Here is a 14542-nt window from a genome sequence, read left to right as displayed (position 1 = left end):
TTGGGGGGAGGGGGGGGGCTGTTGTTGTTTATTTTCATGGTCTACACACTCTTTAACACTCGTGTCACAATTAAAATCCAACATGCATCATCAATACTGTAGATCTTGAAATGACCAACGTTCAATGTATTTGCAAGTTAAAGGTGTAAAAACCTGTATTTCCAAAAGACATTCATTTTTTATCTGACAAGAACTAACAATTAAAAACCAATGATGCTGACATGTTTGCTTCATTGCTTTATTTGGAGCACAAAATATAATTACACCTTAAGATATACAAATCACATTTGCACCATGTTTGTACCGTTTCAAAGAAAGATGGGTTCCAAAACAGAATATTAAAATTGCTATTTTTTTAAATAAATAAAGTTAACCAAAAGTCCAAAAACAAATTCATAAATGTACTTGATTCTGTTGTGTTTCTTGTTTTCACATCCTGAGAATTTGTGTTTGTGTTGTGGTTTAACATCATAGTAAACATAGACTTAATATGCTGTACCCATTATGTCCTGTGGTCTTCTATTGAGCATAATTGTGCTTTTATTTATTGTACTGCATAGTGACTAACCTGTGCTCTGCATCTTTAATGAAGCTGAAAATCATCATGTTTTTTTAGGATACCGTATCAAATTTGCAATGTTGGATAACCTAATTACAGCATATTGGTTCAACAAAGCATGCATTACACATGGAATAAGGATAACTAACACTTTTCCTTTACAATAACCTTCTTTAGTGGTGTTCCTCATGGTGCGTAACATTAATTGCAAAGTGGGGATGTTTTTTTCCAAATTTAATGAAATCCACACATAGTGAAAATTCGAGTGGCATTGTTGTTTAACTTAATCAACAGTTGTAGAAAGAAACACTTTTATAAAACACTTTTATATTATTCCCTAAACTACCTATAATAAGTTAAATTGCGTGTACTTAAATAAATCAATATATGAATTCCTTTAGTAATAACCCTTGTGAGAAAGAACTCTCCCTTGTAAAATCTTAAAGATCAGAACAAAAAATAAAGGGTCTATTTTCTGGAATGTAAATTGTCTTCAAAAAGTCTACTACAAAATACATGTTGCTAACTCACAGACAGTGTACACACATGCTGTTTAAAGTGTCCATACACAGACAAATAGAACCCTGCTTATCAGAGTTGTCCATCATTCAACAATGTCCAGTGCTCCTGTTTACGTCCTCTGCAAAGGTTTGGGCAGGTGTCTGAAGAATCGAAAGATTGGCCAGAGGTAAACACAGAGCTTTAATAGCTTGTGGTTGAATTAGGACCACTTTTCTTCCTTCATCACATAACGTGGTATGATCCAGTCTGTTTAGCTAAGAAGCACTGTCTGCCTGCCGCTACGGTTGGCGTAATCTCCTCTGCCTCTGGGACAGATGTCTTGTCTTTGGATAGTTTCATCCGCCTGGTTGACAGGGGACTAAGAAATGGCTGGATGGGCGAAGGGAGCAAAGTTAGTTATGGTTGCAATTGATCAACTTCCCATTTTCCCTGCCCTCTTAGTGCCAAAGGAGGGGATTAAGTGAAGCAGTGGTCTGGGGCAGATTTGCTACATCGGGGGGACAACCAGGCCCGTCATCGCTGGAGAGAAAAAAATATGCAAAGTCTATGATTCTAATCTTGCATTAATGTACTGCACATCCAGCAACTTTCTGTGTCTTGCTCAATCAAAGCTGTTTGTGGTTAGGAAGGGGTTAGACTGCATTCGTAAGTTCAGAGAGCGGGGTCAGATAGTGAGTCGAATGGCTACCTCTGAAGCTGTTCCCCCCTGAGGTGGGGCAGGCAGGAGAAGGGGAGCCCTGTGGCCTGAGCACGGGTGCAAAAGCACTCTTCTGTTTAGTGGCAGATGGAAAAGAGGAGAACGGCAAGAGAGATGATGAGCTGGAGCTTCCTGGTATGGTCGGGCTGGAGGGCATTACTGTGGAAGGGAACATGATGTCAGTCTCAGGCTAGACAATACGTTTGACAATAACAACTATCTTACTGTAGGGCGATCCAGTGGGGGATGCGCTGCTGAAGCCGGGAGAGCCAGGAACTCCTAGACTTGTCATGGGAACAGTTCCATAGCCTCCTGTCATACCCCCGCTTCCTCCGTAGCTTGACTGTTGAGGTGTGGAAGCTGAGGGATAACCTCTTGGAGATAAGCTGCTCGAGTTGCGAATATATCCTGGATAAAATATCAAAACATGAATATTTGTATGTAGACCTGTACTCAGATTACAAGTTGTTGAATTTACCTTGGCTGCTCTGTCCTGGCTCCCCGATGCTGACACCTAATTGGGATGGGTAGGAACCCAAACCCATGACGCTGCCATGGGCTGGTGAGCTGGGCAGCGCCTGCAGCTGACTGTGAGGGCGGGGGACACTGTAAAGGGCCTCTGCAATGTCGGCTGCTCTTTTTAGCAACATGTCCTACAGGGGATACAGTGATGCCACAATAAGTAACAGGGATGGGTAACATATTTACCAGCAGATAATTTGATGTTTTTCTGAAGTGGATTTTTTTCATTTACCATAAGCCAGGGGTCTGCAACCTTTACCATCAAAAGAGCCATTTTGACCCCTGCCTAACTCCAACACTTAACAATCACCCACCCTCAAACCTGAAAAGTAATTGGCCCAAAGTTGTTGATTTTGTCTTACCTGATTGCTGTGTGGATTCCCGTACAGAGCCTCCACAAGGTCCGCTGCTCTCTTTAGCAAAATTTCCTACAATGTACGTAATTTATTACATTTCACATCCGAGCAAGAAAACTTGTAAACAGTACATTTTGACGTGTGGGTCTGACCTTTGCCATTTTTTCTGGGTCACCGGGATGTCGTGGAATGACTTTCTGGAGACGCTGGAAACCGTAGTCTATAGTTGGCTCATTCAGGGCTAAAACACACAGACATACTCTACCTTCAACCACCAAACCTCTAGAATAGAATTTGACTCATTCCAATTTGAACACTGGCACCAATGCTGAAAGGCAACATGTGTGATCACCTGTGTAGATGAAACGTCCAGGGGCTCCCTTGCAGAATTGCTTGGATTTATAAGACAATGTGACCTCCACGACGCCTGGGATGTGACGAGGGGGAGTCTGGACACGGATAGCGTGTGGTGTGATCAACTATGGAAAAATCACAAATTAATGTCACAGAATGCGTAAAAATGTGTGTGAAATGTCAGCATCTGTAATGAGATGTTTTTAATTCTTACCTCACTCCAAACTAACATGCTTCCAAACACCACCTGTAATCCATCAAAGAAGTTCTCCCCAATGACAATGACCATGGCCCCGCCTGTAGTCCAGCCCTCACTGGGGCTGATGGCTTTTATGCAAGGGGTGGCTGAGAAGAAAGACCAAGCAGGAATTAGAGACTATTTTAAAATGAAATGTTACTTGGCTGCCTGTTTATATGACAGCTGCATTTTAGAAATGGCAAACTTTCACATCGAACACGGGACTGTGGTGTTGTTGTTACATGTCAAAATAATGAGCTTGATTACATTTGATTACACTTTCCCAGCAAATGTTTGCAACTATTGAAGACAGTTCACTCCCATAATTTAATTTGTCTAAAATGTGCATTATAAAGTGTTCTACGACGCACAATGTAACCTATGAGCTTAATTAGTTGACTCCATTAAAAAGGCATGTGCGATTTGATTCTGTCTTTGTTTATGTTTGCTTACCTGCACACCCAAGTCTACGTAAAATTACTTCCAGGAAAATGTTTTGCTTTATTTAAAAACATTTTTTTATTTTAAAAAAAAAGTAAGGCTGTCAATCGATTAAAATATTTGATCTCGATTAATCACATTAGTCCATAATTAACTCAGAATTATCGCATTTAATCACAGATTAAAATATTTTTATCTATAATAAATAAGAATAAAAATAAGTTTATATATGAACAAAAATATGACAACATATAAACAGCATATATAAACATATAAACAACATATGAATTGTCTTTTAAAATAAACTCAACATCATAATAGCATTGCAGTTATAATGTCAATTATATATATGCTGCTAGATTATTGTGACTGCTATGTTGAATGCTGAAGAGGATGTTAATGTTAGGCAGTATGTGCTTACCGTACTCCATGGTATTCTCCACTGACTCGCCCGGCTCCAGTCTGCGAGCCCTTCGACCGTGTTTAGAGTTGTTGTGGACGAACATGTTGTCCGACACCGCAAGCACGTGGCCATCCACGCTCACGGTACTAGACAGGACCACCTGAAGGAGGGGAAGCAAGGCCAAGAGAACAATGCATGAGTGTCTGTGCATGACTTGGACAGCATGCTGGGAGTTACAATCTTCGGTTTCAGGCAGCAGACACCCCCGGTGCAACAATTTGTTTCGGCACAGAGGTGTTACTATAGGAACTTCATAATATATCTGCATTTGTGCACTCCTCTATTAGGTCTCCATATGGCCTCTTCTAACTTTGTGATTCATAACGCATGCGGCTGGCTCATCATCATTGCATGATCCTTCACTGACACCAAACATATGGAGCAAATCTCAAGCTTTTGCAGGCCGTTAAATCAGTGCATGATATATTGTGTCCCTAATTTGATCTGGACGCAACATGTGTGGGTTCTACCCCACATCTGCCATGCAAAGGAAGACACACACATAATTAATGAGAGGAGACTTATAGTGTTGTTTGTGAAAGTGATAATACGTTTGTGCGTGTTCATGAAAAATAGGCAAGATTACGAGGGATTATTTACAGTATGTCTAAAAATATTCACTTTTAGAAAATGAATCGACTGTTTTGAAATAACCATGTGGCATTCATTTAACAGGTGAAGGAGCGCAGGAAAGAAAACACATATGCTATAGCTGGTTGAAGGGGAGTTAGCCCTAAGAAAAATAACTGTAAATTATCGATCAAGCAGCTGACTTGTGTCCAGCACCGAGCACCTTTTAACCCAGACATGAGAGTCTTTGTGGGCCGGTGGGCTCATAACTTCTCAGCATGTGTCACATCCCAGGAGTTAAAGCAAACACGGTGGAAAGCGCAAAGACGGAAAAGGGGACAGAGTGAGCCCGGAAAAACAGAATGCCAGACAGGGGCCGTTGGTGCTGAAAGATAGCAATGGAAGTAAGGCAGGAGTGTCCCCGGTGACCACTTCCTGGGTCACAGAGCGTGACCTCCCCCATCTGGAGCCAATCACTCAATTCTTGACAACTTCCTGAAACACCTCAACCTATTTCCTGCATCCCACCACCATTTCTTAAACATCTAAATACTTTCCATTGTTTTGTTTTTTTTGCTCTGAGAACATACTGGCTTTACATTAGCCTTGATACACACAAAATATAAAGGAAACACTTTTGTTTTTTCTCCCATTATTCATGAGCCGAACACAAAAATCTAAATTTTTTCCTAGGTGCACAAAAGGCTCATCACTCTCAAATATTGTTCATAAATCTGTCTAAATCTGTGTATGTAATCATTCATCCAACTCACAGGTGTGGCATATCAAGATGCTGATTAGACCGCAGGATTATTGCACATGTGTGGCTTAGATTGGCCACAATAAAAGGCCACTCCAAAATGTGAAATTGAGAGGATTGGGAGAGATCTGAAAACCAATCAGTATTTCTCCCTGTTATGCCATATACAGTTGCCTCTCACCCAATCGCAGTTCGAATTTCACAGTTTGACTCTATAACGGTTTTTTCAAAAATATATAAAGCAACATATCATGCTGTTTTGTGGTTAAAATGGCCCATTATTAGTCAATAATATGCACTTTTAAGCTAATGTTACATATTCTTTCACCTTTTCAAACATAAAAATAGATAAATGAATTAAAATACAACTATAAGGCATTCAAAAGACGCATTCAAAGACATAGTTGTCAGTAGTGTTACACACACAACGATTAGACCTGATGTCCGGAACAACAGGCTTTTATTGCAGGTTTGAAGTACCTCACAACAGGACTGGTACCAATTAAGCACGAGAAAGGAGGGATTACTGTATGCCAATCCACAGCATCCCAAACAGTGGGAAATATGTCCAGTGAGTATGCTGACCACACAAGAACTAGGATGTTTTCAGCTTTCAGGAATTGTGTACCGAGCCTTGCGTTACAGGTCCCATGCCTTATCATATTGCAACATGAGATGATGCTTGTGCATGAATGACACAACAATGGGCCGCAGGATCTCCTCATAGTATCCCTGGGCATTGAAAATGCCATCAATAAAATGCACCTGTGTTTGCTATCCATATCAAATTACACCATGGGCCGCTCGATCCGCAACACAGGCCAGCATACTCACTGGACATGTCGCCCTTTGAGCATGTTTGGAATGCTGTCAGCATCTTGATATGCCACTCCTCATGTGCGGTGGATGAATTATGAATGCTCACTAACACAGATTTAGAGTGATTTGTGAACAATATGTGAGAGAGATGGGACTTTTGTGTACATAATTTTTGAGTTCAGCTCAAGAAAAATGGGAGCAAAGAAAGTGCTGCCTTTATCTTTTGTTGACTGTATACTATATTGTATTGTCTATTGCAAATACATAACGATTCAAGCGTTTACAAACAGCGTTCAAATCTGACTGAATAAACAACTAATCATTAACCTTGTGCACATGAGTGCTGTGATTTCTGCACATACTTATTTCTGCATCTCATCAAATTTGCTTATTCTGCTCACACACTTGCAATGATGCATTTGTTTTTCATCTCTTGCTACCTGAAATCTCCGCATGTCCCTGGGGTTTCCCGCCGTCTTCAGACAATTCTGGTTGCATTTCAGGAAAAACTTCAAGAAGAACCTGCAGAGGTAAATAAAAGGACATGTGTTTGTAGAACTATAGCAAGTAGGAAATCACAAGGAAATATGTGTATATGATTAGTTTGAACAGTCAAAGGAGGCATTCATTATTTTTCAGCTGCAGTCAAGGTGGGTGCAAGTTAACGTGGGTGTTCATGCAAATCTATCTGATTATAGCTCTGACATCAATCCCAGCAGTTAAGTTTATTGTCTGTTAAGTCAATGCTATTAAAGTCTGAACCAAGTGACGAGAATTTGAAGTACAGTCCGGTGAAAAGCTTTGTTGTGTTTCAAAGTAAACTACAAACAGTGATGTACGCCAGTGCACCCAAGGGATCGCGTTATCCCACAATGCCATATTTGAACAGCCACAAGGGAATGAACAGGGATATGAAGTACAGAGGAAGAGGAAGGTAGTGATAGAGACAGTAGAGGCAGTGGCATGGACATGAATTTTGTTGGCAAGTACGTACATATGTCTCATTATATATGTACGTATACTTTGAGTGCATGGGAAAGACTGCAGAGGCAGACAGGACTGCTGATAGCCTCTGTTCCACCAAAGACAACCTGAGAAAAATATGGAATAGAAGAAGAGGAAGACTACGCAGAGACTCCAAATCCCAGGTGGACGCAGTTCGGCAACATAGCCAGCTGCCATGGCAACGCAGCTTTGCCGCAATCCCAAAGTCCCTACGCTGAGAGGCGATGCGTGAGAGAAGCTAACAATATGAACACATCCTATAGCTCTCAAATACAGGGGAATGGGGGGTTTGGGGTATGCTGGGAAAAAACACATTAGTCTCATGTGATGTACAATTAGTCAATACACATTTAGGACCAAAGCTAAAGAAAAATAACTTCAAATTGCAATTGGAAAATAAAAAAATCCTTCAGAAGTCCACTTCCTTTCACAGAAAACTCGACTATGAAAACAATCATTATCGCTCCAATAAAACTAACAACAATGCTACAGAGGTTTTCCCACCCACTCTGTGCTCCGTGCAAATATAAGTCATCTTTAGAGAGAGCAGGGGGAAACTTCACACTGGGCCCTAAGCTGCGAACACTCCCATCGCATTTTAATCTCTACTATGCTTTGTTATATATTACGAATAATTCTCAAATAATTTCCTCCCTTCTGAGCACATCCCTGGTCTGCATTTCTCTCAGCTCCAATTGTGTGTATAATATTTCTTGATTAGTACTGTTACATTGCAGGACAATCAATATTATCGTTGGAAGAGAGTGATAAGAATTTATGTTCAGGCATGTAAAGTCAGAACCGTGTATCTGACTTTGGGATGGGCTAAATGTTATGTTTTGTACAGCTTTTTCTTGTTTTAAAGCATGAGTTCTCAGGTTTAAAATATAATTGTGACAAGATCATGGGGGCAGAGAAAAGATAAAAAGGACAATAAAAAATATTCCAATATTAGGAGAATAAAGTTGTGATATTGCAAGGGGGGAAATGTATTAGAGAGAAAGAAGATTCTATTATTAAAAGAATACTGTTTCAAAATAAACCTAAACACAGCGGTCCCCATCATCATCACTAGAAATTACCATTATTTTTGTCATAAATGTATGACTTTTTCTTCACAAAATTTATTATTATTGTGCTATTTCAACTTTTTTTTAAAATTCCATTCCATGTTCATAAAGTTTGTTCAAAACATCACAAAGCTCAAATAATGAATTCTTGAATATGACCGCTCCATGACAGAGGTGCGTGACAATGTAATATGTCTTAAAGTTCATGAATCTAGCTGTTGTCACTCGTGTCATCACCTCCACCAGTCAAATCATCCAAGTCAGTCTTTGCACACTTTATGAGGGCCCTTGACCTTGTTTGTTGACTTATTCTCATCAGTCTTTGTTTGTATGACACCAGATGCCTCATACACAAACACATATCCACATGCATGCATGCACACTCTAATTCAGCGACACCCCCACCTTTGTCTTGTCCCCCACCCTTCCCAAAAAACCCATTGAGTCAACTTTTCACCCCCCTCAGTTCGGACGCACACAGCTGCAAATGCTGAAATTAAAGCGAGACATTGACGCATATATTAGCATGCATTAGTTGCTTTCCCTTGGCCACTTAACATGCAAATCTCCCAGCCCCGTCGCCTCGCACCTTCTGCCACACATTCATTTGCTGAATTATAATTAGACTAATCTTGCATAATTAATAAGAAGTCGAGGACCCTCTGTTTTTTACCCCCTCCTCTTTTGTGGTTACAAAAGTTTAATATTGCTGTTGTTTGTTTTTGTTTTGGTAATGTAATACACCCACGCACCTCCCCATCCTCAAGGAAGAGATGAAGAGGAGAACATAGAAACCATGGAACTTCATGCCATGGGGGGACTTTTTTTTCAAAAAGTAGCATGTTTATAATAAATATTTATATAACAACATATTTTTGCAAATACAGTTTCAAAGATCTACAGTGAAGTGTCATGTCATTCTATAAATTAAACGTTTGATCAAAATATCACAACAAATTCCTTGGTGCTTGACTATTAAAAAGTAATCAAATATCCAGACTTGAAGGCAGTCATTCACTAGCTCCCCAGATTTCAATATGTGGACACAAACAAAACAAAGACAAAAGTCCAAAACCGAGGGATCATGTTCCACAGTGGAACCACAGGGAGTCTGTTTTTTTTTTCCTGTCTTCACTTCTACATCTCTGTTAACCCCTTTTGTCTGCATCTGTTTCAGTTCCCAAGACTAAACACAAGCCTCGCAGCATGTGGTGACTACCCAAATGGTGACAACTTGCTCAACTTAAAACTACAACAATCAGCCTTTGGAAGCATAGATGTAAATTTGCTATTCTCCTTCCCTTTGGGACCCTCCGTTTTACATTTCTGTCCACTGGGGCATCTGTTGCACATAATGGTAACATACTACGCTTTACATATGGGCTTAATCATCTCGGGTGCACTTACGTAGCACAAGACCTCCAACAAAATTTTCATAGGCATTCATCAACTCTAATCATTGTTGACGTAAACTGCCGTTTCACATGGACATAAAAGACATCACCTTCTTTCTTCAGTGTAAACGTACATTTACCACTTGCAGCAACTGTTGAGGCATGTGATGCAAAACCTTACTTTATTCGACTCTTTATGATACTATATGGTCAACAGCACTGCCTGTGTGTTAACTGTTAGCTGTTCAGGGTGTCTTCACACTTATCCAGAATAATAGACCATATAGGCGTTCCTTGCTTGATTGCAGTTAAAAAAAATTAATAAATGATAACATTTTCGAAGTTTTCTACAGCCTATTATTAATCACAAAATATTGATGTTAAATATATTAATGTTAAACTACAGTAACTTAGTCAGCCATAGCATGCTCGATATGATGGAGTGAAAAAAGTTCTTCTCCCATTCTGTGTGGAAGTGGTAACTTTTTTGTCTTCTTACATTGTCCTTCTTATCACACTTTCTTAAGTTTAGAGCATATAATTTGAAAAAAATGGCTGCATTATGTTTGTTTATGTTTGCCCACCTGTTTGTTCTTGGATGTTTGACAAAATAAAACGTTGGATAGGACTCTACCATTAGCGATCGGTATCCTATATCCTGTATGAATATTGTAAAAAAAAATCAGGGTACGTCGTATTTGTTTTTTAGGAAACAACAAGGAGAGGACTCAAGAGGCTAGTAGAAATGCATTTTATCCTGCATTTCTCTGGAGGTGAGAACAATGAAGATTACACACAAATGGCAATATTTTATATACATCCAATATCTAAAGACAGTTAGAGAAAGAATGAAATTAAATAAAAGAGAGGCGGCGGAAGAGCGATGGAGATTTATTGGTGTCCTGTATTCAGGGTCATCACTCATCCGATACTCATCACACACACACACACACACACACAAACCCACACACCACCCAGAAAAAACAAAACAGTGTCCTGACATGGTGGGGGGAGAAAGGAGTAAAATTAGGAAACCAGATGTGAAGCATTAAAACATACTGACATGCTGAGGGCTTTCCTCTGCCACACTCACACACTGAGAGCACGAACTCACAGAGCACGCCACAAACATGCACACATACATGCATGTGTCACACATGCACGAAAAATGTAAGACAAATTGTGGCTGGCAAGAAACCATGTGCACACTATTAATCAAACATACATGATTACAATTACACAAGAACAAATTGTGGCAAATCAAGCCTAAAAGTGTGCTTGAAGATAATGGGCCCAAATGATTCAAAATGTAATGACTTTGGGCCAGAATTTGGATAAACCCAAGTTGACCTAAGACTATTTCACCTCCACAGAAGAGTCGCAAGGCATCAGTGTATGGATATGCATCCAATTAGTACATGTACCTAGGCCTAAAACCAGCCGAGGGGGAAGGATGGAAATGTTTTGTTTTCCTCTGTGGGGACAGCTATGTTTGGGGGGCCTAAGGAGGGGGGCTAGTAATAAATACCCCTGGACCTGAGTCCCCTGGCAGACTGGAAGCTAGACTGGTCACCAGGGTTAACACCCGGGGCACATGACCTTTAACACTGCTAATGGGGCACAGAAAACCCTCAATGAACTGATACCCCCTCTGTCGCATACCACCACAAGACCTTTCACACTAGCCTTCCAGTCCACACACCCCCCCCCCCCTCCGTAAAACACACAGCCGTATCACTGGCATCAGCTTCTCACAGCCAAACTGACTCCGAATTAGTTTTTTTTTCTCGTTGGTAATTTCAGATGAGTTTTGCATGGAATCACATGTGTGTTTTATTGGTTTGGACAAGACTGTTGAAGCTTAAAACCTCCAACACGTCAACAGCATTTTGGTCAGGGGGTTGGGGCAACAAGCTATGGTGGTGGGCTGCCCTGGACAAATTACCAAGTCACTTGCACATATGTAGACACAAATTTACACCTATGGGAAAGTTAAAGGCTCCAGTTAACCTAAAGTGTGTTGATGCCCACACAGGCACAGGCAGGACAAGTCCACTACAGAGAGACAGGATGAAAGTACCAAGACACAGTAAAATACAGTCAAACCTTGGTTTTCAAAAGTCCAGTTATCAAATGATTTGGTTTTTGAGGAAAATTTGAAATTTTTCAATACCATCTCAGCTTTCATACAATAATGCGTAGAAGCATCCAAAGAAAGTGTTGCTTACTCACTGTCCGTGCATTTTTTTTACTGAGTGCAACTGCGAAATAACCTGCCAGGGGTCTACAGAAAGTTGGAAGTGCCAGCAATTTGACAAAGAAGTTGAGAAACTATTGAATTCAAGTAATACCTCATTCCCAAGTCCAAGTCCCTTTCTTTTCTCCCTGTCTTCAATTCAGGTTAAAATGACGTTAAGTGTTCATCTATCATTTCATTGGTCATTTACAACTGCAATATTTTGCATCATTTTTTGCATTCCAAAGTATATTATTCTGTATGAAATGTATGTTTTGTTACTATTATAATAGCAATATTTTCATAACTGGATTGAACCTATTTCCAATATGGGACAATATTCCTTGGTTTTCATCTAACGAGTTAATGGCAAAAAACAAGGTACCACTGTCATATTTTCCCCACCATCTTTTAGAGTGGTTTTAGCAGTTTTGTAATACATATTATTTACCTTGCTTTTTTTCAAGTGTTGGAAATTAAACATTTTAATTACCAAAAAAAATTAAAGTCAATTTCCAGAATGTCTTGATATCATTAACTTAAATAAAACTATTTATAATAACTATCCAAGTTGTGTTTCATTTCAGAAATGCAGTACCAACTTTTTTCAAGTACAAAACAAAGTCGGCAGTTAAAATGCCTTCTTCTTTTTCTACTGCTTGATGATGTAAGATTTCTAGCAAAATGACTTGAATTTCTCCGAACTTATTTTAGTTCAATGCTTGATAAATGAGTGAATGAATGAGCTGGTTTCCTCTTTCTTAATTTTATTTGTGAAGCAGAAACTGGAATAAATGGCCACCGTATTCCATTGTATTCCTTATATTTCAGTATAACTTTTTTCATGATGACCGCTATCATAATTCATTCGCTGTCTGTGAGAGATTCCATTGCCGTAAGGTGAGTCATGTGGCTCAAGTTTAAGTTACCCAATGTGGTTCCTTCCCATACTGTACATATTTGTTTTGTATAACTAATTCTGATGTAAAACTTGTGTAAGGTCCCTTCTGACAGCTCCGTGTCCACCTCAGCAATGACACCCAATAAAGCCTTTACATTAAGAAAAGTAGTTTGGTTTTTGGTCGTGTTTCAAAAAGTAAAGGTCAAAGAGTTAAACGACTTTGGAATGCTCTAAGCTCCGGTTTGTCCGTGTCCTCTCCAAATGTCAGACCCACCTCTAAACTTGAGAACTGTGACAAAACCAAACATGTAAAGCACGAGTGCTGATTTATAGAGCTTAGTGGTGCTGTAAAAGTTTCATGTGTTGCAGAGAAGAAAAGAAGGCTGCAAGTGGGAAAGTGGGGGAAGTGTAAACAAGAGGTATTCAGGTGTTTCATCAAAGTATTTCATCACATACAATTGAACATTTTGTTAAATGGGACGGAATTCATTCTCCCAATGTAACCAAAAGAGCTTAGCCACATGGGACGGCGGTCAGCCTGCCAAATAGATGGATATGGAAAGATATTCCAAGTCTGGAGAACATGAATTCACAACCAGGACAGGGAATAGAAGTCCCATCAGTGGGCTGACCTCTCCCAGAATGTTTGGTGCTTCCTGAGGGACAAGGATTCAAAATACATTCTCATAACTGTCAAATGGTGACACGGAGCCTCCTTTACAGCTGAACAGATCTGAACATGCCACAAGGTCGTGTGCAATACGCTAACACTAATCAGGCTTCTTCAATATCAATCAGGCGCTAATCAGTTTCACTGCTGCCACGTGTAAATCAAAGCCTGACCCAAACATTTCTCAAAGAGGAAGCATAGATCTGGGATGGATGCCACCATGAGAGAGAGGAGAGGGAAAGAGAAGCAACAACAGAAGAAGAGATGTCTTCTTAATTAGCCAGTAATGATAAGATCTGACAAACAACATCTGTTTCCTGAAAGCCAGAGAAGAGGGAGGTGGGGGGAGAAGGATGGCAAGAAACCTGTGAAGTCTCCACAACAGGGACCTGCTTGTAAGAAAGTAAAGGGGGAGATGTGTAAGGGAGGGAACGCCGTGTAGCGTGACACAATAGAAGAGTGGAGGATGAGGAGGAAGACAGACAGACAGGGGAGAGAAATCTGACAGGGTTGAAGGAGTCTAAAAAGCCAGGATGAGTTTGACAGACAGAGGAGAGGAAAGCAGATCAAAACGAGAGGAAAAGGGGGGAGAAAGACAGACACACACTGAGAAGGTGTGCTAGATAATGGTCCTGCAGGGAGGGGAGCAAGGGAAGGAGGAACATGTGAAGAGATGGGAATGGAATCGTTCAGAGGTCCAGGGGGCGGTAATTTACTGTCCGTGGCTAATACACAGCAAATGTGCAGAGTTCGGGACGGTGAAAGAAAAAGAGGAGTCGAGTGATGGTGGGGTTTGGTGGGTGTTGTTGGGGGGCCGTGCCAACTTTTGGGGCTCACAGCAGGCCTGCTGGGAGCCTGTCAGCAGTCACATGGCCCCCTGCCCTCAACCCTGACAGATTCATCAGGGCCGCTACCAGCACACACACACACACACACACACACACACACACAGAAGTTTATTGTGA

At 40.5% G+C, this 14542-nt stretch overlaps 1 protein-coding gene across 4 annotated transcripts in view; it reads right to left on the bottom strand.

The window, feature by feature from the left end:
- Positions 1-246: 246 nt before the first annotated feature.
- Positions 247-14542, bottom strand: part of ebf2 (EBF transcription factor 2) — a 32659-nt gene continuing 18363 nt past the window's right edge. For 2 of the 4 annotated variants that reach the window (XM_058070336.2, XM_058070337.2), the window contains exons 7-16: positions 6742-6823; positions 4111-4252; positions 3225-3355; positions 3009-3135; positions 2809-2897; positions 2663-2728; positions 2257-2431; positions 2004-2186; positions 1770-1937; positions 247-1600 (exon numbers count right to left, since the gene is read on the bottom strand). In XM_058070336.2, the coding sequence (XP_057926319.1) occupies positions 1569-1600; positions 1770-1937; positions 2004-2186; positions 2257-2431; positions 2663-2728; positions 2809-2897; positions 3009-3135; positions 3225-3355; positions 4111-4252; positions 6742-6823 (1195 nt within the window). In that variant the 3' untranslated portion in view covers positions 247-1568. Of the gene's footprint in view, positions 1938-2003; positions 2187-2256; positions 2432-2662; positions 2729-2808; positions 2898-3008; positions 3136-3224; positions 3356-4110; positions 4253-6741; positions 6824-14542 lie in introns of all 4 variants that reach the window. The other 2 variants (XM_058070334.2, XM_058070335.2) reach the window with 1 other exon arrangement.

The sequence above is a fragment of the Doryrhamphus excisus genome, linkage group LG3, assembly GCF_037039965.1.
Source record: "Doryrhamphus excisus strain RoL-2023G ecotype Guam linkage group LG3, RoL_Dexc_Guam_v1.1, whole genome shotgun sequence".
NCBI classification, from domain to species: domain Eukaryota; kingdom Metazoa; phylum Chordata; class Actinopteri; order Syngnathiformes; family Syngnathidae; genus Doryrhamphus; species Doryrhamphus excisus.
Note: the sequence above shows the minus strand (reverse complement) of the source record. Positions and strands in the feature narration are given on the sequence as shown.